The following is a 24862-nucleotide window of genomic DNA, read 5'->3' on the forward strand; positions in this document are numbered from 1 at the left end:
AGAGAAGGAAGGAAGGAAGGAAGAGAAGGAAGGGAAAGAAGGAAGGAAGAATCCACAGTCACTGAATTGAAACATGCCTGGGATAGACATAGATCCATCCTAAGATAAAATACAGGAAACAGTATAAGGGCAGACTAGATGGACCAGGAAGTCTTTTTCTGCCGTCAATCTTCTATGTTTCTATGATTCTATAATAATGATGATGATGATGATGATGATGATGATGATGATAATAATAATAATGATGATGATGATGATGATGACTCTGGCATAAGCCAGTGAAAGTGGTCCCAGTGGTACTTGGCATGCTGGGCGCAGTGCCAAAGGATCTCAGCGGACATTTGAAAACCATCGGAATTGACAAAATCTCCATCAACACTGTCAGACTTTCTACTAAATCTGCACTTCTATTCTACTAGTTTTTCTCATCATTCCTATCACCCATTTCTTCCCATGTTGACTGTATGACTATAAGTTGTTGCGTATATCCTAAGATTTTTATTAATATTGATTCTTCATTGCTTATTTGACCCCTATGACAATCATTAAGTGTTGTACCACATGATTCTTGACAAATGTATATTTTATTTTATGTACGTTGAGAGCATATGCACCAAGACAAATTCCTTGTGTGTCCAATCACACTTGGCCAATAAAATTCTATTCTATTCTATTCTATTCTATTCTATCTGTCAATTGCAAAAGGCCGCTTTACTGGGATCGGCACACATAATTCGCCGCTACATCACGCAGTCCTAGGTGCTTGGGAAGCGTCCGACTGGTGATGAAATATGAAAAACAGCATAGTGATCTCGTTTGCTCTGTTGCATTGACATAATAATAATAATAATAATAATAATAATAATAATAATAATAATATGGCCACAGTTGAGCTCAAAGGTTCCATTGCTGAACAAGACTTAATAACTGCACTTAACTAACTATGGCGAGCAAGGTCGCAAAACCCATTTAACAACTGTCTAATTTAGCGACAGAAATTTTGTGCCTGGTGGTGGTCGTGAGTCGAGGACTATTTTTATTTATTTGTTCAGACCAGATTTTGATAACATTGTTCCCTTTTTGTTTACTGTCCATTTTCTTTTGTTTCTGTTAGATTTCCACTGTCCTACCAGGCAGAAATCTTTCCGGTCACAAGGCTAAATTTCGATCATTCCATGGGAGTAAAAAGGATGGTTTCTTGAAAATCACTAGATTCCTCTTTCCCGGGAATTACCAGCTCAGAAAACAAAACAATTATCAGAATTCACAAAGTTTCTTGAAAGTTCAGCCTCCTGGTTTCTGGGGCTTTTGGTGTTTTTTCCCCCCAGTTCTGCTTTTTACTACGGGCGCCAAACATTTATCGTGGGTGTCCCTAATTCTTCCTTGTGATAAAAAGGGGATTTCCTGTGGGGGAAAAACAAGCTCCATCATATGAGGTTTACTTTCTCTTTGCGGGAGTCTTTTCTGTTCCTCCTGGGAGCGAAGATGGGTTGGATCTTTCTCCTTGCGTGCATAATTCTTTCAGGTAAGTGGAATATGTTCAATTCACCCCCCAAAAACCAAGGTGAAAGGTGTGTGTGTGTATATATGTATGTATGTATGTATGTATGTATGTATGTATGTATGTATGTAGATTTCGGGTTTTGCCCTGTGTAATATTTTGCATGTCTATGCGACGTTTCGGTGAAATCACATTCACCATCATCAGGCTGAAGTTCTAAGCTTCGTGTTGTTGTAAAATGGAATGTTTGCAACTGTCATTTCTTCCTAGTATATAGTGTGGGGGTGGAGATTTGGTTTGAATGTAGCAAATAGATTGGGTGATTATGTTTTAGTGATCTGATTGGTTGGTGTAATCATAATTATTAAAAGGATTGACATGGTGATTTTCTATTATTTTATTTTATTTTTTCTTAGTTTTTAGTATTAATAGGTTAAGTAAGAGCGTTTAGCTTTATTAAAATGTATAAAGAGATGAAGAAGACACCGTGGCTTAATGTTTAGTAAGCTAGAAAGATTTTGATTTGTATTAAATATTACACATAGTAAAATACATGATGGTTATAGAGGAGATACTCATAGTAAAATATATCTAAGAAAGAATAGAAAAGAAGGTATAGTAATAGAACATATCAATGAAAGAATAGAAGAAGAGATATAGGAATGGAAGAAAGGAATAGGAGATATTTAGCTTTACTAGATAAATGGTCAAAGCAATGGAAACTGCAGTTTTAATGTTTCCAAATGTAAAATAATGCACTTGGGGAAAAGGAATCCTCAATCTGAGTATTGTATTGGCAGTTCTGTGTTAGCAAATACTTCAAAAGAAAAGGATTTAAGGGTAGTGATTTCTGACAGTCTCAAAATGGGTGAACAGTGCAGTCAGGCGGTAGGGAAAGCAAGTAGGATGCTTGGCTGCATAGCTAGAGGTATAACAAGCAGGAAGAGAGAGATTATGATCCCGCTATATAGAATGCTGGTGAGACCACATTTGGAATACTGTGTTCAGTTCTGGGGACCTCACCTACAAAAAGATATTGACAAAATTGAACGGGTCCAAAGACGGGCTACAAGAATGGTGGAAGGTCTTAAGCATAAAACGTATGAGGAAAGACTTCATGAACTCAATCTGCATAGTCTGGAGGACAGAAGGAAAAGGGGGGACATGATGAAAACATTTAAATATATTAAAGGGTTAAATAAGATCCAGGACGGAAGTGTTTTTAATAGGAAAGTGAACACAAGAACAAGGGGACACAATCTGAAGTTAGTTGGGGGAAAGATCAAAAGCAACATGAGAAAATATTATTTTACTGAAAGAGTAGTAGATCCTTGGAACAAACTTCCAGCAGACGTGGTAGATAAATCCACAGTAACTGAATTTAAACATGCCTGGGATAAACATATATCCACCCTAAGATAAAATACAGAAAATAGTATAAGGGCAGACTAGATGGACCATGAGGTCTTTTTCTGCCGTCAGTCTTCTATGTTTCTATGTTTCTAGATAGGAGAGCAATAGGACAGGGGACGGAAGGCACTCTAGTGCACTTGTACTCGCCCCTTGCTGACCTCTTAGGAATCTGGAGAGGTCAACCGTAGATAATCTAACGGTAAAGTATTGGGGGTTTGGGGCTGACACTACGGAGTCCGGTAATGAGTTCCACGCTTCGACAACTTGGTTACTGAAGTCATATTTTTTACAGTCAAGTTTGGAGCGGTTAATATGAAGTTTAAATCTGTTGTGTGCTCTTGTGTTGTTGTGGTTGAAGCTGAAGTAGTCTCCGACAGGCGGGACGTTGCTTCTTGCAATTTTGTGTGATCTTCTTCTCTCCTTCTGGAGAACATCGAACAACAGAGTTGGAAGGGAACCGTGGGGTTAATTAATATGATTGATAGTAAGCAAGGAGATCAGCTGTTCAAAAAAAGGGTGATAGCTTCTGATTAAAGATTTAAACACGTTAAAGGGTTAAATAAGGTTCAGGAGGGAAGTGTTTTCAATAGGAAAGTGAACACAAGAACAAAGGGGCACCATCTGAGCTTAGTTGGGGGAAAGATCAGAAGCAACGTGAGAAAATACCGTATTATTTTACCGAAAGAGAAGTAGATGCTTGGAACAAACTTTCCAGCAGACGTGGTTGGTAAATCCACAGGAACTGAATTTAAACATGCCTGGGATAAACATATATCCATCCTACGATAAAATGCAGGAAATAGTATAAGGGCAGACTAGATGGACCATGAGGTCTTTTACTGTCGTCAATCTTCTATGTTTCTAAGAAAACAAATAGACGATATTAAGAGGGAGATGAGAAAAGTTTGAAATTGGCTTGGTTTTTTTTATTTGTCTTTTTTAAAAAAAACCACTATTATTTTATTTTATTTTTTCTTAGTTTTTAGTATTAATAGGTTAAATAAGAGCGTTTAGCTTTATTAAAATGTATAAAGAGATGAAGAAGACACCGTGGCTTAATGTTTAGTAAGCTAGAAATATTTTGATTTGTATTAAATATTTAAAGAAATACTAAAAATGAAATTTGATTATAAAATAAGGGGCCTGATGGTGAAATAAATGAGAAGACAATTGGTTAATCCGGATGGCAAAATTAGATGGCGCCAAAAAAAAAAAAGATTATTGATACCGACATTAAATGGAGTTAATGGTTTTTTGTGATTATATATGATGTACTGATCAAATCACATTTTATTGTACTAAAAAGAGAAGTGGTACCTCCACTTACGAACTTAATTTGTTCCGTGACCAGGTTCTTAAGTAGAAAAGTTTGTAAGAAGAAGCAATTTTTCCCATAGGAATCAATGTAAAAGCAAATAATGAGTGTGATTGGGGAAACCACAGGGAGGGAGGAAGCCCTGTTTCCTCCCAGGAGATTCCTAGAGAAGCCCCATGGAAGCTTCTCCCTGCCTTTTCTGGCCCTGTTTCCTCCCAGGAGATTCCTAGAGAGGCCCCACGCAGGCTTCTCCCTGCCTTTTCCAGCCCTGTTTCCTCCGAGGAGATTCCTAGAGGCCCCACGGAGGCTTCTCTCCACTTTTTCTGGCCCTGTATCCTCCTGGGAGATTCCTAGAGAGGCCCCATGGAGGCTTCTCCCTGCCTTTTCCGGCCCTGTATCCTCCTGGGAGATTCCTAGAGAGGCCCCATGGAGGCTTCTCCCTGCCTTTTCCGGTTACAGTTTCAGAGGCTCGGATTTGGTTCTTGAGAAGAGGCAAAAAAATCTTGAACACCCGGTTCTTATCCAGAAAAGTTTGTAGGTAGAGGCGTTCTTAGGCAGAGGTACCATTGTATATATACCCGTGATGTCGAACCTATGGCACGCAGGGCACAAGTGGCGCACAGAGCCATCTCTCCTAGCACATAAGCCATTGCCCATTGCTCTTCCAGACTCCAGTGTACAAGCTGTGCGCATGTGCCAGAAACTGGAAGAACAGCCAGGAATATGATCTCCCAGTTTCTGCAATGCACACAGGCCCTGGTCAGCTGATCATTTGTTTCCTGGCACGCATATGTGTGTGAAGACATGCGCACACTCCCGTTTCAGCACTCGGTGCCGAAAAGGTTCACCAACACCGATATATACCTTGACATGTCAATTTTTTTTTTTCTTATAGCTCTATGCACGTCGAGGGCCTACACACCAACACCGGTGTTAGGCGTAGCGGGAGGCTCTGTTTCGTTCCAAGCAGCCCCCCCACCCGATTTTCACATCCGGGAGTTTTTGTGGCGTTCCCTGACGCCTTCCGAAGAGTTGGTGGCCACCTCGTTCAAGGGAACCGCCGAGATCCAGTACCGATCCCGTTTTTACGGAAGGACTCGACTCCATGACAATTTCACCTTAGAGATCAATCCGGTGGATTTAGAAGACGCTGGGATCTTCTCTGTTTTCCTGGTGGACACCGCAGGACAGATGAAGCAACAAGCTTTTGCGTTGAAAGTTTACGGTTGGTTGCGCTATTTATTTTTTTTTAAAGGCATGTCAGAATGCCTGTTTATTAATTTATAATAATAATAATAATAATTTATTAGATTTGTATGCCGCCCCTCTCCAAAGACTTGGAGACTCGGAAGACTCAGAGTGGCTATATAATTTGTTTTATATATATATCCTAAATCTGAAGGAATGAAATATTTATATAGAGCTGAAGGGATTGGATACTGTAGCCTAGAGGATAATTCTCTGCCTTACAAGACAAAGGTTGCAGGTTCAAGTCCCAGTGGGTATGGCTAGCTGATGAGGCCAAAATAAGGCCGAAATAGATCTATCCTAGTCTCCCTTAATTTTCAAATTCAGCAAAAAAACATGTGACATATAAAATGTATATATATGTCACATGTTTAAGCTGAATTTGAAAATTAAGGGAGACTAGGATAGATCTATTTCGGCCTTATTTTGGCCTCATCAGCTAGCCATACCCACTGGGACTTGAACCTGCAACCTTTGCCTTGTAAGGCAGAGAATTATCCTCTAGGCTACAGTATCCAATCCCTTCAGCTCTGTACCAGATATATATATATATATATATATATATATATATATATATATATACACACATTTGATACATATATATATATATATATTTATATATATATATATATAAAAATATATATATATATTTAATTCCTTCAGATTTAGGATGCTCAAAAAAATTTGAGCAATGTGTATATATATATATATAAATAATATTTTTTTTAAAAATTCAGCAAAAACATGTGATATATATATATGTATATATATATGTGTGTGTGTGTGTGTGATATATATATATATATCATGTTTTTGCTGAACTTTAAAAAAAAAATTATTTATATATATACACATTGCTCAAAAAAAAATAACATCCTAGATCTGAAGGAATGAAATATTCTCATTGAATACTTTGTTCTTATACAAAGTTGAATGTGCTGACAACATGTGAAATGGATTGTCAATCAGGGTTGCTTCCAAAGTGGACAGTTTGATTTCACAGAAGTTTGATTTACTTAGAGTTACATTGCGTTGTTTAAGTGGTCCCTTAATTTTTTTTAGCAGTGTATATAGTTTTGGCTGAAATAAGGACTTTGTGGTTTTTTTCTTCATTACCTTCTCATCCAGCTAAACCATGATCTGCTTAGTAGCCATTATCTTTTCCCCCCCCCTGCCCTTTTTTTCTCTACATACTTACCTCAAAATGGGAAGGAAAGAAAGAAAGAAAGAAAGGAGGAAGGAAGGAGGGAGGGAGGGAGGGAGGGAAGGAAGGAAATGAAGGATGTGAAGGATAATAGTAATACAGTCTTAGTAAATACTTTGGCAGTGATATGGGAATGAATTGTTTAGCAGAGCAATGGCATGCAGGGGAAAACTTTTTTCTCTACATACTTACCTCAAAAAGGGAAGGAAGGAATTGAAGGATGTGAAGAATAATAGTAATACAGTCTTAGTAAATACTTTGGCAGTGATATGGGAATGAATTGTTTAGCAGAGAGATGGCATGCAGGGGAAAACTTTTTTCTCTACATACCTCAAAAAGGGAAGGAAGGAAGGAAGGAAATGAAGGATGTGAAGAATAATAGTAATACAGTCTTAGTAAATACTTTGGCAGTGATATGGGAATGAATTGTTTAGCAGAGAGATGGCATGCAGGGGAAAACTTTTTTCTCTACATACTTACCTCAAAAAGGGAAGGAAGGAAGGAATTGAAGGATGTGAAGAATAATAGTAATACAGTCTTAGTAAATACTTTGGCAGTGATATGGGAATGAATTGTTTAGCAGAGAGATGGCATGCAGGGGAAAACTTTTTTCTCTACATACCTCAAAAAGGGAAGGAAGGAAGGAAATGAAGGATGTGAAGAATAATAGTAATACAGTCTTAGTAAATACTTTGGCAGTGATATGGGAATGAATTGTTTAGCAGAGTGATGGCATGCAGGGGGAAACATTTTTTTCTCTACATACTTACCTCAAAAAGGGAAGGAAGGAAGGAAATGAAGGATATGAAGGATATGAAGAATAATAGTAATACAGTCTTAGTAAATACTTTGGCAGTGATATGGGAATGAGTTGTTTAGCAGAGTGATGGCATGCAGGGGGAAACATTTTTTTCTCTATACACGGTACTTACCTCAAAATGGAAAGGAAGGAAGGGAGAAATGAGGGAGGAAGGAAAGGAAGAATGAGAATAATAATAATAATAATACAGTCTTAGTAAATACTTTGACCGATATGGGAATGAGTTGTTTAGCAGAGTGATGGCATGCAGGGGGGGGAAAAACTATCCTTGTGTCTGATTGTTCTGGTGTAAGGTAAAAGGAGGCAGAGCGCTGGCTGGTGTAAAATTGCCAGAGAAGAAACTACGCAAGATTAGATTGACAACTCTTAGTGCCTTTTTGACAATGTTGTTACAGTGGGCTCTGGCACTTAGGTCATTAACTGCAAGTACTCCAAGGTCCTTGACAGAGTGAGGGCCATCTACAATGTCGTTTCCTCCATGTTTGTATTTTATATTCTGATTCTTTTTGCCAATATTTGTTGGTTGAGATTTGAAGTCGCCTGGGCCTCTCTCTTCTTCCAGATACAATTTCAAGCCCAGTTATCCGGGTCTTCACCGAAGGAAAGGACGTCAATGGCTCCTCCGAATCGTGTCTACTTTTTTTGAGTTGCCACGCAGCCAGCAGGACTAACGTCACTTATGAATGGGTCGGGCTAGGGGGTAAACCCGGCCCAAGGCCGAAACATTGGCTCATGGAGGAGGGCCAGGTGCTACGGGTCAAACTAGATTCCAAAGAAGCGCTCCAGATGAGATACACCTGTACGGCCTCTAACGCCGTCATCCACAAGTCCGCGACCGTCGAGCTCCGTGACGCCTGCCAACAATCTTCAGGTAAGCGGTCAAATCGGGGTTTAACCTGAATCCCATTTCCCAACTAGTCCATTCTCTCTTTTTAAAAAAAATAAAAGCTTTTTATTTATAATCCAATTTAAAAAAACAACACACACAAACCTAAAACAAAGACAATAAAACTATTAAAAAATGAGCTCGTGACGAATTATCCAGTTTCCCTTTTTGCATTGGATGGCTTCTTTTCCAATTTAGAATAAGAATATAAAACTTAAACTTAATTGAATTTCTAAACTTCGCCCAACAATGATTTAGCTTTACTAGATAAATGGTCAAAGCAATGGAAACTGCAATTTACTGTTTCCAAATGTAAAATAATGCACTTGGGGAAAAGGAATCCTCAATCTGAGTATTGTATTGGCAGTTCTGTGTTAGCAAATACTTCAAAAGAAAGGGATTTAGGGGTAGTGATTTCTGACAGTCTCAAAATGGGTGAACAGTGCAGTCAGGCGGTAGGGAAAGCAAGTAGGATGCTTGGCTGCATAGCTAGAGGTATAACAAGCAGGAAGAGGGAGATTATGAGCCCGCTATATAGAATGCTGGTGAGACCACATTTGGAATACTGTGTTCAGTTCTGGAGACCTAACCTACAAAAAGATATTGACAAAATTGAACGGGTCCAAAGACGGGCTACAAGAATGGTGGAAGGTCTTAAGCATAAAACGTATCAGGAAAGACTTAATGAACTCCATCTGTATAGTCTGGAGGACAGAAGGAAAAGGGGGGACATGATCGAAACATTTAACCCTGCTGTTCTGTTTAAGAAAAGTAACAAATCTTCTGTTCCCGGGTCACCCTGACCCGGACCGAAAACTCTTCATTTGCAGTGCTTATGTTTGGTCAATTTGAATACTTTTTTCACTTGGAAAGTAGTCTGAACATTTCTGCACACAATGATATGAAAATTGAACTGAAGAAATTAATCCTTATTGGTTTATTTTGCACATAAATATGCCTCCCCCCCCGTTTTTGTGAATTTTCTTTAGGTTTATTGATAATTATGCCTGCAAAATACATTCTATTTTACTAAAGTTGGTATGGGATTGGTAGCTTGAACATTTCTGAACATAATGATATGAAAATTGAACTGGAAAAATTGATGCATATTGGTTTATTTTGTTGATGAAATGCACGCCCCCCCCATTTTTTTTAAATAGTCTTCACTTTATGGATAGTTTTGCTAGAAAAATACATTCTATTTTACTAAAGTTGGTGTGGGATTGGTAGCTTGAACATTTCTGAACATAATGATATGAAAATTGAACTGGAAAAATTGATGCATATTGGTTTATTTTGCACATAAAGTATGCCTCAATTATTTCAATTTATATAAAAATTATGCTGTTAATTTCAAACTTACATACTTTTTTTTAGTAAAATGGATTTGTTTCATAAAATTAGTTCTCTGGCTACAATGTGGTTGATTTTCAAAAGGATATTCCAAATATTTCTAGACAAATATGTATAAACAGTGACAATAATGGCACACAGCAAGGCCGAGGGGGGGTGGCCCTTTTGTGGCAAAAATAAACCAATAAGAACCATTTTTTTCAGTTCATTTATATTTTTCTTATATTCAGAAATGTTCAATTTAGTATATCAAACCTTTTGGGGGAAAATTCCTTAGGGATTTGTAGCCTTAAAAAATAGAAATTGACACGAAATTTAAAAAGGATGGGGGGAGGGGCTTTTTGATCAAAATAAAAATATAAGTCTCAATTTTTCCAGTTCAATTTTCATATCATTATGTTCATAAATGTTCAAACTAGTTTTCCAGTTGAAAAAGTTTTCAAAAAGACCAAATTCAAGTACCTAAAAAAAATCATTTTGGTCCGGGTCTATATGACCCGAACAGACTAAACGTGACTTTTTTTTTGCCCAGAAAAAAAATTTTCCCCCCACCCCCACAAATATTTTTTTGATGATCAGTATTGTTAAATTGAGTAAATGAATGCCTAAGATTTTAAAGAATATTTCGGATTTGGAGCATAAAAAAATAAAAAGTGAAAATGGTTGCAAGCAGCCAAGGGGGGGGGGAGGCCTTATTTCTGATGTTAAAAAACCAATAAGAATCATTTTTTTCAGTTCCTTTATATTTTTCTTATATTCAGAAATGTTCAAGCTACCAATCCCACACCAACTTTAGTAAAATAGAATGCATTTTGCAAGCAAAACTATCCATAAATTGAAAAAAAATTCACAAAAACGGGGGGGGCGTGCATTATATCCGCAAAATAAACCAATAAGATTTACTTTTTTCATTTCAATTTTCATATCATTGTGTGCAGAAATGTTCAGACTACTTTCCAAGTGAAAAAAGCTTTCAAAAAGACCAAACATAAGCACTGCAAATGAAGAGTTTTCGGTCCGGGTCAGGGTGACCCGGGAACAGAAGATTTGTAACTTTTTTTGCCCAGCAAAAACTAAGCCCCCCACCCCCCAAAAAAATTCTCATAGAGAGAACCCCTGAAATGATGAAACTACATGAAATTTCAAGTTTCAGATATGCAGGGAAAATTTTTTACAGGGACTCAAACTTGGCTTCGGGTCACATACGACCCGAACAGAACAGCATTAAAGGGTTAAATAAGGTCCAGGAGGGAAGTGTTTTTAATAGGAACGTGAACACAAGAACAAGGGGACACAATCTGAAGTTAGTTGCAGGAAAGATCAAAAGCAACATGAGAAAATATTATTTTACTGAAAGAGTAGTAGATCCTTGGAACAAACTTTCAGCAGACATGGTAGGTAAATCCACAGTAACTGAATTTAAACATGCCTGGGATAAACATATATCCATCCTAAGATAAAATACAGGAAATAGTATAAGGGCAGAGTAGATGGACCATGAGGTCTTTTTCTGCCGTCAGACTTCTATGTTTCTATGTTTCTATTTCCACTAATTCCTAATCTTGGCTTTTCATTTTTCCCACCTTGAATAGTTTGTCCCAGGTTTTGAAATAGTCTGTTTCAGCTTTGTCTTTCAACTCTAACATTAATCTATCCATTTCAGCACATGATAATATTTTATATAGGATTTCTTCCTCTTTAGGGGTATCTTTATTTTTCCAATTTGGGGCGAAGATTAACTTTGCAGCGGTCAGGATATGTAACATTAGGTATATTGTATTTTTGTCATATTTTATTTATTTTTATTTTATTTATTCATTCATTTGTCCAATACACAAATACATAGGAAGAAAAATAGACATGTAGTAATATATATAAGGGTAAAAGTGAACTTAGAGGAGAGGATATATGAAAGAAAGAGAATATATATGATAAGTGAGAGAAAGGAAAGACAACTGGACAGGGGACGAAAGGCACACCAGTGCACTTATGTACGCCCCTTACTGGCCTCTTAGGAACCTGGAGAGGTCAATCGTGGAGAGTCTAAGGGAGAAATGTTGGGGGTTAGGGGTTGACACTATTGAGTCCGGTAATGAGTTCCACGCTTTGATAACTCGATTGTTGAAATCATATTTTTTACAGTCACGTTTGGAGCGGTTCGTATTAAGTTTGAATCTGTTGCGTGCTCTTGTGTTGTTGCGGTTGAAGCTGAAGTAGTCATTGACCGGTAGGACGTTGCAGCATATGATCTTGTGGGCAATACTCAAATCGTGTTTTAGGCGCCGTAGTTCTAGGCTTTCTAGGCCCAGGATTGTTAGTCTATTTTCGGAGGGTATTCTGTTTCTCAATAGTTATTCCTAACAAAAAAAGTTCTGGTTTTAAATCTGTTTTTATCTTATTTCCTCCAACCATTGCCTTATTGTACTCCAATATTCACGTGTCTTGTGACATTTCCACCAGAAAAACCTTTACATTTCCAGCACGAGGATGAAAGATTTTTGAATCGGTCCATTCTCAAAATATTGGGACTATGAGGTAGTCCTTGGTTTGTGACAGCCATTCTGGAGTTGATATTGATAAAAGATACTTGAAGTAGACCCAGAGACAGGGTTTGAGCAATCGGTACTTTTATTCAGCTCAGAGAATAAGTGACAGCTCAGCAAGGTAAAGTGACAATTCAGCGAGTACCGACTGGCTCTGCAGGGAGAAGCCGCTTCTTTTATACTTTTGCGGTTCCCGCCAAAGCGAGAGCCGGCCGCGTCTGAGCCAATCAGGAGCGACTTCCTGCTTGGGCTCAGACAGCGCTGGAAAAGAGGAACAAACTATTTACAGCGTTACAAGGTAGCCATTTCAGGATACAACACCCCTCCCCTCATAGTTGGACCCATCCATCAAGAAAGCCACGTGACGAAGTCGTCCAATCGGTGAGGCCCTTCGAGACTCTCGCGCTGACCTGCGCAGTCCATTTTCTCCTTCGCCACTGACTGTGGAGGATGGCTCGCCGCTGCTCTCCCGGTGCGGCGGACTAGGCCTGGCGGGCCCAACGAAGGCCTCGGAGGACGAGGATGGCTCGGCGTCGCTGGATGGTTCCCCCTGGCCCGATAAGTCTCTCTGCGTGTTTCTTAGTTCGGGCAATGTATAAAAGTCTGTTGAAGGGGGAGAGTCCGAGTCAGCGGGTTGTTGTAATTGGTTTTCAGTTCGTTTCCGAATGTGGTCTATGTGTCGTTTCCACAAACGACCATCCTCCAGTTTAACAATATAAGTCTTGGGTGCATTTTGCTTAACAATAATTCCCTTCATCCAGTTTACATTTCCATCAAAGCATTTTACATATACATTTTGACCCAAATACATTTCTCTTTCTGGTTTTATGCACATTTGGTTATTATTCAAACAGAACCTTGGGTTTAACCTGTCTAGTGGTGACCTCAACTTTCTCCCCATCAATAACTCTGCAGGGCTTACATGTGTGTGCGAGTTAGGGGTAATGTGCTGGGTTAATAAGAATTGGTCCAAGTTCTGTTGCACATCTCCAGGGCCTGACCTGTGCAATGCCTCCTTTGCCACCCTTACGTAACGTTCTGCCAACCCGTTAGCCCAGGGCGAGTAAGGCGAGATGAGGGCATGTCTGACCCCCAGGCCATCTAGGAATAATTCGAATTGCCTGGCTGTTAGTTGTGGTCCATTGTCAGACACCAATAGATCAGGGCAACCATGGGATGCAAACAGTCTGCTCAATACCTTGATAGTGGCACTTGTGGTTATGTTGTTCATTGCTATTATTTCCAACCATTTGGAGAAAGCATCAACCACTATTAGGAAATACTGAGACCCCACTGGGCCAGCAAAATCAATGTGGATCCTAGACCAAGGGCCAGCAGGCTGTTCCCACTCAGCCGGAGTTGTTTTGGGGGGATTGGGCCTAGACTCTTGGCACGGGTCACACTTTGAAACCCAACTTTCAATATCAGCATCAAGCCCTGGCCACCATAAATGCCCCCTTGCTAGGCTCTTCATCCTGACAATCCCAGGATGGCCCACGTGTAACATTCTGAGTACCTTTTCCCTTAGGCGTTTGGGGATGATCACTCTATCCCCCCACAGCAAACAACCTTTTACATATGACAATTCAAGCCTTTTGTTCTTAAAATCACACACTTCAGGTTTAACAATATCATTTTGCCATCCCTTTAGAACACAGTTCACTACTTGTTTCAGGATTTGGTCTTGCTGCGTGTGTGCAGCTACCTCTTTTGCTGTGGTTAGTGGGTTTTCCTCGAGTTCTATCATTAGCACGTCTGTGGTTGGAACAGGGTCTTCTACCAAGTCTGCTATGGGGCATCTGCTGAGGCCGTCTGCATGATTGATTTCCTTCCCCCCCTTGTGGGTGAGCTCATACTGATACCCTGAGAGGAAAAGGGCCCATCTGATTAGTCTTGGAGACATAAAAGGTGGAGTGGGCTTGTTGGGGGCTAGCAGGCCTAGTAGGGGTTTGTGGTCAGTGACTAGCTCAAAGTTTCTTCCAAAAATGTAATTGTGAAACTTCTTTACCCCTGCCACTAATGCCAGAGCCTCCTTGTCTAACTGGCTATAATTTCTCTCCGTGCTGGTCATGGTTCTTGAAAAAAATGCTATTGGGGCCTCTGTCTGATTAGGTAGAACGTGAGCTAGGACTCCTCCTATGCCGTACGGCGAAGCGTCGCACGTGAGCCTAATGGGTAGTGAGGCACTATATTGGACTACTACACTTTTAGAAGTTAGTAAATTTTTTATTTGAGCAAAGGCTTCACGTTCAATTTTCCCCCATGTCCAGCGGGCTTCCTTCTGGAGTAAACGATGGAGAGGCTCTGCTACTGTTGCCTTCTGCTTTAAAAAAACGGAATAAAAATTAAGGAGGCCCAAAAATGCTTGCAACTCACTCTTATCTCGTGGCTCTGGGGCTTCTCTAATTGCTCTCAGCTTCTCAGTTGTGGGGTGGATACCTTCCTTATCTATTTTATATCCTAGGAATTCAATACTGTTAGTTCCCCAGACACATTTATCAGGCTTGATTCGTAACCCTTTGTCCTGTAGCCTCTTAAGTACTTCCCTTATTCTTTTGTTCACTTGTTCCTGGTTTTCCCCTGCAATTAAGATGTCATCAAAATATGGGATGGCCCCATTTACCCCTGACAATAGGCGTTCCATGATGCTCTGGAATATCCCTGGGGCTATGCTCACCCCAAACTGTAACCTCGTGCATTTGAAAGCCCCCCTGTGCGTTACAATTGTTTGAGCGTTTGCTGTTTGTTCATCGACCGGAAGTTGCTGGTAAGCCTGCGCCAGGTCGATCTTTGCGAACCTTTTCCCCTCCCCCAGGGAGTGTAAGAGTTGTTGCACAACCGGAATGGGGTAGGGGTGGTGTTGGAGTGCCTTATTCAGGGTTGATTTGTAATCAGCGCAAACTCTTAAGGAGCCATCTGGCTTCAGGGGTGTCACTATGGGAGTTTCCCATGGCCCCTGTTCCACAGGGACCAAGATACCTTGACTAATGAGTTTGTCCAGCTGTAAGTCTAGCTTGGGGAGAAGCGGGAGGGGAACCCTGCGAGGTTTCAGTCTAACCGGTGGGACCTTGGGGTCAATAGAGAAAGATATGGGGGTTCCCTTATACAATCCTAAGGTGGGGCTGAACACTTCAGGGAACTCTTTCACAAAGTTAGGCATAATATCACAGTTTACATTACACACACCCGAAATTTCAATCCCCAACGGTTCCATCCATGCTAGCCCTAGCAGGGAGTGTTTGGCCCCCGTCACAATAAGCATGGGAAGGGTACATTTGACATTCTTAAATACAATAGGTACATTTGCAGTTCCCAGGACCGAGATTACCCCCCCTTGGAAGTCTCTGATCACCAAAGAGGTTTGAATTAGGTCAGCCTCAGACACATTAGGCATATATAGCTTAAATTTTTTCCCAGGGCATGATGGTATATCTCGAACCCGTATCTAGCTCCATTGAGCAAGGCTGGTTATTTAGTAACAACGAGATAACAATTTTAGCCCCCTTTTTGGTTGCCGTGTTATTCACGGAATATTGAGAGTTACCTCTATTGTAGTCTCGGTTAGCGGTGGGGTAATTCCTTTGACCCGAGTTGCGGAACGGTCTCCTGTCTCGCGATTGGGGGGGGTGGTTTTGGGGTCGCTGGTATTGTTGTGTGGCAAAAGTTTCTTCTGGTGCCGTTGCTCTGCATGCGATGGCGATGTGGCCTCTCCGGTTGCAACGGCGGCAAGTGGTGTCGCGGAACGGGCATCGATGGCGCTGGTGATTTCCCCGGCAGCCCGCGCAGGGGGCTGGATGAGTAGCTCTAGGGTGTCTCGGTTGGTCTTGCAGGAGGAGGCAGTCGTCCCCGTTGCTAGTTGGCTGGCTGCGGACGTCTGTTCCCATGGCGCTGGGAGACTCGGCGTCGATTTTGGCAATGGTTTCTCGCCTTCCGTGCTCTTTTAATTCTCTTGCCGCTGCGTCGGCTGCTTCCGCGGTTTGCGCTAATTTGATTACGGTTTGTAGAGTCGGCTCATCTTCGGTGAGGAGTTTACTTCTCACTGTGTGGTTCTTCATGCCGAAAATCAAGGCGTCGGTGAGGCGAGCTTCCGGATCTTGAAACTTGCATTGAGCGAGTACCGTTCGAAGCCGCGTTGTGAATTGGCTTATCGACTCGGTTTCTCTCTGAGCCATCATGTGAAATTGATGCCGGTAAACCACGGCTGGTCTGGTTGGTTTAAAATGGCTCGCTAGTTTCTGTTGAAGGACGTCCCACGCTGTGGCTCTTGCTTGTTCTGGTTCGGTGAGAGTTTGGGCAAGTCTACGGATCTCTGCGCCGCAGTAGTTTAGAAAAATAGCCCGTCTGCGATCGGCTCCGGCGTCCTGCATTCCCGCCGCCTCGAGGAATATCTCGAAGGTGGCCATGTACTCGTCCCAAGTCATTTTCTCGGCATCGAAAAGTTCTGGAGCCTGGCCGATCTGGATTTTGTCCATGTTGCACGCGAAGTTCTTCCGTTCGTTCGTCGCCAGTGAAGTAGACCCAGAGACAGGGTTTGAGCAATCGGTACTTTTATTCAGCTCAGAGAATAAGTGACAGCTCAGCAAGGTAAAGTGACAATTCAGCGAGTACCGACTGGCTCTGCAGGGAGAAGCCGCTTCTTTTATACTTTTGCGGTTCCCGCCAAAGCGAGAGCCGGCCGCGTCTGAGCCAATCAGGAGCGACTTCCTGCTTGGGCTCAGACAGCGCTGGAAAAGAGGAACAAACTATTTACAGCGTTACAAGGTAGCCATTTCAGGATACAACAATACTGATAAAATTGAACGGGTCCAAAGACAGGCTGGTCTTAGCCCCTTAAGCATAAAACTTATCAGGAAAGACTTCACAAACTCCATCCGTATAGTCTGGAGGACAGAAGGGAAATGGGGGACATGATCGAAACATTTAAATATGTTAAAGGGTTAAGTAAGGTTCAGGAGGGAAGTGTTTTTAATAGGAAAGTGAACACAAGAACAAGGGGACACAATCTGAAGTTAGTTGGGGGAAAGATCAAAAGCAACATGAGAAAATATTATTTTACTGAAAGAGTAGTGGATCCTTGGAACAAACTTCCAGCAGACGTGGTAGATAAATCCACAGTAACTGAATTTAAACATGCCTGGGATAAACATATATCCATCCTAAGATAAAATACAGAAAATAGTATAAGGGCAGACTAGATGGACCAGGAGGTCTTTTTCTGCCATCAATCTTCTATGTTTCTATGTTTTTATTCCCGCGCCCCCAATTTCCTTTTGATAAGCGAGATAATTCACTTTGTTTTGTCAAGTACGAATTGCTAGTATACAAAGAATAGCAATGTTTATATACATGATATTAGAAAGAGAGAAACATTAGGTCAGGGGACGGATTGCCCACTAGTGCAATTATGCACGCCCCTTACTGACCTCTTAGGAATCGGGAGAGGTCAACACTGAGTAGTCTAAGGGTAAAGTTTTGGGGTTAGCTGGTGATACTACAGAATCAGGTAGTGAGTTCCATGCATTAACTACTCGGTTACTAAAGTTGTGTTTCCTGCAGTCAAGTTTAGAGCGGTTTACTTTTAAGTTTCTACCTGTTGTGTGCTCGTGTGCTGTTGTGGTTGAAGCTGAATTTGACAGGAAGGACGTTGTAGCAGACGATTTTATGGGCTATGCTTAGGTCGTGTTTAAGGCAAAGTAGTTCTATGCTTTCTAAACCTTAGGATTGTAAGTAGGGTATTCTGTTGCGAGTGGAGGAGTGAAGGGCTCTTCTTTTTAAAGAAGAAATTATTTTTAAAGAAGAAGGAAGAGGGAGATTATGATCCCGCTATATAGAATGCTGGTGAGACCACATTTGGAATCCTGTGTTCAGTTCTGGAGACCTCACCTACAAAAAGATATTGACAAAATTGAACGGGTCCAAAGACGGGCTACAAGAATGGTGGAAGGTCTTAAGCATAAAACGTATCAGGAAAGACTTCATGGACTCCATCTGTATAGTCTGGAGGACAGAAGGAAAAGGGGGGACATGATCGAAACATTTTAATATATTAAAGGGTTAAATAAGGTCCAAGAGGGAAGTGTTTTTAATAGGAAAGTGAACACAAGAACAAGGGGACACAATCTGAAGTTAGTTGGGGGAAAGATCAAAAGCAACATGAGAAAATATTATTTTAATGAAAGTGTAGTAGATCCTTGGAACAAACTTCCAGCAGACGTGGTAGATAAATCCACAGTAACTGAATTTAAACATGCCTGGGATAAACATATATCCATCCTAAGATAAAATACAGAAAATAGTATAAGGGCAGACTAGATGGACCATGAGGTCTTTTTCTGCCGTCAGACTTCTATGTTTCTATGTTTCTAAAATAATAATTAAAAAGACCAGGGGAGACATCATAGCAGCTTTCCAAAATTATTTGAGGGGCTGCCACAAAGGAAAGAAGATCAAACTATTCTCCAAAGCACCTGTGAGTAGAACAAGAAGCAATGGATGGAAACTAATCAAGGAGAGAAGCAACTTGTAACAAAGGAGAAATTTCCTGATAGTGGGGACAATTCACCAGTGGAACGACTTGCCACCAGTCTCTTTAAGAAGAGACTGGACATCCATTTGCTTGGAATGTTATAGACTAGAGTCTTTTGCTCAAGCAGGGGGCTGAACTAGAAGACCTCCAAGGTCCCTTCCAACTCTGTTCTTCTATGGTCTCCAGAAGGTGAGAAGAAGACCACACACAATTTCAGACAACTTCTCTTGATTGTCATCCCAGTGGCCTCCTTCTTCTTCTTGCTGGCTGTTCTTTCCTGTGTGTGCTACAAACAGCATTCCGGTAAGTAGCCGTTTCATCGATTTAATGGAAAATTTCTCCTTAATTTTAGATTATTTGATAACTACCAACGTAGCTTCTGCTCTGGCAATCTCACACTACTTACCAGAGCTTACAAAACTTTTGCCAGACCCATCCTCGAATACAGCTCGTCTGTTTGGAACCCATATTGCATCTCAGACATTAACACCCTTGAAAATGTCCAAAGATGCTTCACCAGAAGAGCCCTTCACTCCTCCACTCGAAATAGAAGACCCCAAGAGACTAGACTTTCAATCCTGGGCCTAGAAAGCCTAGAACAAAGACGCCTTAAACAAGATCTAAGTATTGCCCACAAGATCATATGCTGCAACGTCCTGCCTGTCGGCGACGACTTCAGCTTCAACCACAACAACACAAGAGCACACAACAGATTTAAACTTAATATTAACCGCTCCAAACTTGACTGTTACAATTATGACTTCAGTAACCGAGTTGTCGAAGCATGGAACTAATTACCGGACTCCATAGTGTCATCCCCAAACCCCCAACACTTTACCCTTAGATTATCTACGGTTGACCTATCCAAATTCCTAAGAGGTCAGTAAGGGGCGAGTACAAGTGCACTAGAGTGCCTTCCATCCCCTGTCCTATTGCTCTCCTATATCTCCTATACCTTTCTTCCATTCCTATATCTCTTCTTCTATTCTTTCATTGATATGTTCTATTACTATACCTTCTTTTCTATTATTTCTTAGATATATTTTACTATGAGTATCTCCTCTATAACCTTCATCATGTATTTTATTATGTGTATATAGATATATACCCACTAAAACCCTCATTGTGTATTGGACAAAATAAATAAATAAATAAAAATAAATAAATAAATAAACAAACGGTCAAGCCTGTGCAGAAGTTGGTGATACATCTGGCCACACTATCTGTAGAAGGCCTGATGTTTATGGGAACTTGGGAGGGGGTGATTTTTCATGAGAGAGCAGCTGCAGCTACAAAGCATTATTTCGAGTGGTTCAAGGACATCCTATATCCACCACCTGGGCGGAAGCAGAAGGAGGAGTTGCCACGCTTGAGTGGGCAACGTGACAAGGGATGAGAACTTTTCAACTGAGTAGTCAACTCAGATTTGGGGTCCCCAGTGTAGGTGCCAGGATGGCTGCGGAAATAAATTGTAACTTTGAGGAATGCCTTGACTTGGACTCTGATTTAAATTCAGATGTTACCTGGAACCTTGACACGAACACTCTAGCAGGGCCACCTCCTATTACACAGGCTCTTAAAGGCATAACGGCCCAAGTGCCTGCTTGTCAGTACTGTACTGTAACGCTCTCTACATGGGGCTACCTTTGAAAAGTGTTCGGAAACTTCAGATCATGCAGAATGCAGCTGCGAGAGCAATCATGGGCTTTCCCAAATATGCCCATATTACTCCAACACTCCGCAGTCTGCATTGGTTGCCGATCAGTTTCCGCTCACAATTCAAAGTGTTGGTTATGACCTATAAAGCCCTTCATGGCACCGGACCAGAATATCTTCGGGATCGCCTTCTGCCGCACGAATCCCAGCGACCGGTTAGGTCCCACAGAGTTGGCCTTCTTCGGGTCCCGTCGACTAAACAAGGACCCAGGGGAAGAGCCTTCTCTGTGGTGGCTCCGACCCTCTGGAACCAGCTCCCCCCTGAGACTAGGATTGCCCCCACCCTCCCTGCCCTTCGTAAACTCCTTAAAACCCACCTCTGTGCCGTCAGGCATGGGGGAACTAAAACATCTCCCCCTTGACCATGTTGTTTTGCCGTTTGATTGATTGTGTGCTTGTTTTTTATATATATTGGGATTGTTTTATGAATTTCTTAACTTAAAATTGTAATTGGATTGGTGGGCATTGGATTTGCCACTATGTACTGTTTTTTACTATTGTTGTGAGCCTCCCTGAGTCTGCGGAGAGGGGCGGCATATAAATCCAATAAATCTAATCTAATCTAATCAGTTGGATTTGTCAATATATTATCTAACTAGCAATGTATGTTTGGAGGAAATAATATGTTACTTTAAGAGCTAAGCTGCAATTGGCCATAAAAGAGATACAGATGTGTTGCTCTCTATTGGGTTGTATTGTATTGTTGGTTGTGGGTGGCTATTGCGGTTAGTCTTGCTAATGCTTGCTATTGTGTGCTGAGTATTGCTGTGGGCTTAATACTGCTGTGTGCTAAAATATTATTATTATTATTATTATTATTATTATTATTATTTATTGGATTTGTATGCCGCCCCCCTCCGTAGACTGTATGTTTAATTCTGCTGTGTGCTAAGATATTATTATGTGCTAAATATTAGTCTATGTACCTACTGTGTGCTTAATATTGATCCATATATTATATACTGCTAAAAAAAAAATAAAGGGAACACTCAAATAACACATCCTATATATTGAATGAATGAAATATTCCCATTGAATACTTTGTTCTGTGCAAAGTTGAATGTGCACAACAGGAGGTGAAGTTGATTGTCAATCAGTATTGCTTCCTACGTGGATAGTTTGATTTCACAGAAGTTTGATTTACTTGGAGTTATATTGTGTTGTTTAAGCGTTCCCTTTATTTTTTTTGAGCAGCATATTATGGTATTGTATGGAACTGTGTGTAATATTGTGTAATACAGACAGAAGGAAAAGGGGGGACATGATCGAGACATTTAAATATGTTAAAGGGTTAAATAAGGTTCAGGAGGGAAGTGTTTTTAATAGGAAAGTGAACACAAGAACAAGGGGACACAATCTGAAGTTAGTTGGGGGAAAGATCAAAAGCAACGTGAGAAAATATTATTTGACTGAAAGAGTAGTAGATCCTTGGAACAAACTTCCAGCAGACGTGGTTGGTAAATCCACAGTAACTGAATTTAAACATGACAGGGATAAACATCTCTCCACTGTAAGATAAAATACAGGAAATAGTATAAGGGCAGACTAGATGGACCTTGAGGTCTTTTTCTGCCGTCAATCTTCTATATTTCTATGTTTCTATTAATGGTTAGCTGCTGTGTGTTTAGAGAACTGTATAGGATTGCTTGATTTGGATAGCCCAGTGTGGAGTGTCAACATTGCTGACTCATTTTCTTCATTGCATCAGCTGGTCGGGTCAAAAATGATCACCTTGACATCTTGTCCTGCCCTCAGGTGCTTTGGAATATAACTTGACCCCCTGATCTCTGTGGCAGCCCCTCAAATATTGGAAGACTGCTATCATGTCTCCCCTGGTGCTTCTTATCTTTCCTCACCTACAAAAAGATATTGACAAAATTGAACGGGTCCAAAGACGGGTTACAAGAATGGTGGAAGGTCTTAAGCATAAAACGTATCAGGAAAGACTTCATGAACTCAATCTGTATAGTCTGGAGGACAGAAGGAAAAGGGGGGATATGATCGAAACATTTAAATATATTAAAGGGTTAAATAAGGTCCAGGAGGGAAGTGTTTTTAATAGGAAAGTGAACACAAGAACAAGGGGACACAATCTGAAGTTAGTTGGGGGAAAGATCAAAAGCAACATGAGAAAATATTATTTTACTGAAAGAGTAGTAGATCCTTGGAACAAACTTCCAGCAGACGTGGTTGGTAAATCCACAGTAACTGAATTTAAACATGCCTGGGATAAACATATATCCATCCTAAGATAAAATACAGAAAATAGTATAAGGGCAGACTAGATGGACCATGAGGTCTTTTTCTGCTGTCAGACTTCTATGTTTCTATGTTTCTCTTCGCTAGGCTAGCCAGGCCCAGTTCCCATGACCGTTCATCGTGTGGTTTATCCTCCAGACCTCTAATCGTCTTGGTTGCTCTTCTCTGCACCCTTTCTAGAGTCTCAACATCTTTTTTTACTGGAGCGGCCAAAATTGGACACAGTATTCCACGTGTGGCCTCAGTAATGCCGTATATAGTGGTACGAATATTTCATGTATAAACATCTTGTTCACTCAATGTTACTATCTCTTTATAGGGAAGAAAATGTTCTACACCGTTCCCGGAACCGAGTCGGTCCAGGTTTAGCAAACGGGAATCGCAGGTCTTCCTTGGGTTACTCCGGTTCAGAAGATGGAAGGTGTTTTGTGGTGGGGGGAAAAATTTGAGAAGTGGGAAGGAGTTGTGTTTGGCGGAAAGAGACTTCCATTCTAAACTACCCACCCCAGAGGACTGAATATTGTCTTCTGGGTCCCGGTACTACAACTCCCAGAGTTCCCCAGGCACCATAGCTGGGGAGAATTCTGGGAACCAAGATTGTCCTCTGGGTCTGCGTACTACAACTCCAAGAGATTCCAAGGTAACACAGCAGCCACTGAGAATTCTGGGAACTGGAGATTATCCTCGGGTCTCGATACTACAACTCCCAGAGTTCCCCAGTCCTTGGGTCTCGATACTACAACTCCCAGAGTTCCCCAGGCGCCATAGTAACCACCAAGAATTCTGGGAACTGAGGAGTGTTATCTAGGTCTGAAGATTGTCCTCTGGGTCTCGATACTACAACTCCCAGAGTTCCCCAGGCACTACAGCGACCACCGAGAATTCTGGGAGACAAAGGTTGTCCTCCGGGTCTCGATACTACGACTCCCAGAGTTCCCCAGGCACCACAGCAACCACCAAGAATTCTGGGAACTGAGGAGTGTTATCTAGGTCTGGGTACTACAACTCCCAGAGTTCCCTAGCCAAGAGGGGCACTGTTTAGACTTCTGGGAACCAAAGATTTTCCTCTGGATTTGGGTCCTAGAACTCCCAGAGTTCCTCCACCAAAACAGGCGCTGTTGAGAATTTGGAGGAACCAAAGGTTGTCTTTTCAGGTCTGTGAACAACAATCAATTAAATCTTGATTATAGCCATAGACCAGCATAGTGTGAACTACAACTCCCAGGTTTCCCCAACCAGCACAGCCATCGCTGAGGATTTTGGAAGCTGGAGACTGCTACACAACCTTTTAATTTCTGAGCCAAAGGTCTAGCAGTCCCTATTTTGTTTAATGGGTGAAAAGGCAAATAAATGTCTATTTTTAAAAGGACTAAATGTCTCTCTCTCTTTCTCTGGGAAGCTGGCTGGGGAAATCCATTCAAAATCCCCAACCTTCGCACTTTTACCAAAGGAAATAGAGATTTGTCCTATCACTGCACTCAAGTTTCGCTTTTGAGTTCTGCAATATTTGCATTTATTTCCAGAGGTCAAATAAACCTACAGAATTATTTTTTTTAAGGTTTTTTTTTTGCAAAACAGCACCATCTACTGGCTTTAAATAAGGAATTTACAAACTACAGTGGTACCTCTACTTACGAACTTAATTCGTTCCGTGACCAAGTTCTTAAGTGGAAAAGTTTGTAGGGAGAAGCAATTTTTCCCATAGAAATCAATGTAAAAGCAAATAAGGCGTGCGATTGGGGAAACCACAGGGAGGGTGGAGGCCCTGTTTCCTCCCAGGAGATTCCTAGAGAGGCCCCACGGAGGCTTCTCATCACCTTTTCCGGCCCTATTTCCTCCCAGGAGATTCCTAGAGAGGCCCCACGGAGGCTTCTCATCACCTTTTTCAGCCCTATTTCCTCCCAGGAGATTCCTAGAGAGGCCCCACGGAGGCTTCTCCCTGCCTTTTCCGGCCCTATTTCCTCCCAGGAGATTCCTAGAGAGGCCCCACAGAGGCTTCTCATCACCTTTTCCGGCCCTATTTCCTCCCAGGAGATTCCTAGAGAGGCCCCACCGAGACTTCTCCCTGCCTTTTCCGG

At 41.3% G+C, this 24862-nt stretch overlaps 1 protein-coding gene across 2 annotated transcripts; it reads left to right on the plus strand.

Moving 5' to 3' along the window:
* Window positions 1-1464: 1464 nt before the first annotated feature.
* Window positions 1465-24158, plus strand: SLAMF8 (SLAM family member 8). 2 transcript variants are annotated; one of them, XM_070766050.1, is made up of 5 exons: window positions 1465-1525; window positions 5125-5454; window positions 8064-8372; window positions 18996-19112; window positions 23104-24158. In XM_070766050.1, exons 1-5 carry the CDS (start codon window positions 1486-1488, stop codon window positions 23151-23153), a joined length of 846 nt encoding a protein of 281 aa, XP_070622151.1. In that variant the 5' UTR covers window positions 1465-1485; the 3' UTR covers window positions 23154-24158. The 2 variants fall into 2 exon arrangements, with proteins under 2 accessions (XP_070622151.1, XP_070622152.1); XM_070766051.1 differs by lacking the exon at window positions 18996-19112 and having other exon boundaries at window positions 23104-23253.
* Window positions 24159-24862: the final 704 nt, after the last annotated feature.

Source organism: Erythrolamprus reginae, chromosome 13 (assembly GCF_031021105.1).
Source record: "Erythrolamprus reginae isolate rEryReg1 chromosome 13, rEryReg1.hap1, whole genome shotgun sequence".
NCBI lineage: Eukaryota > Metazoa > Chordata > Lepidosauria > Squamata > Dipsadidae > Erythrolamprus > Erythrolamprus reginae.

What these genes read in the sequence shown, in the direction of transcription:
- SLAMF8 (XM_070766050.1), top strand. Translation starts at nt 1,486, where the DNA reads ATGGGTTGGATCTTTCTCCTTGCGTGCATAATTCTTTCAG. An exon ending in CGCCTGCCAACAATCTTCAG is followed by an intron (nt 8,373 to 18,995) that starts GTAAGCGGTCAA and finishes TATGGTCTCCAG; the next exon opens with AAGGTGAGAAGAAGACCACA. An exon ending in GTGCTACAAACAGCATTCCG is followed by an intron (nt 19,113 to 23,103) that starts GTAAGTAGCCGT and finishes ATCTCTTTATAG; the next exon opens with GGAAGAAAATGTTCTACACC.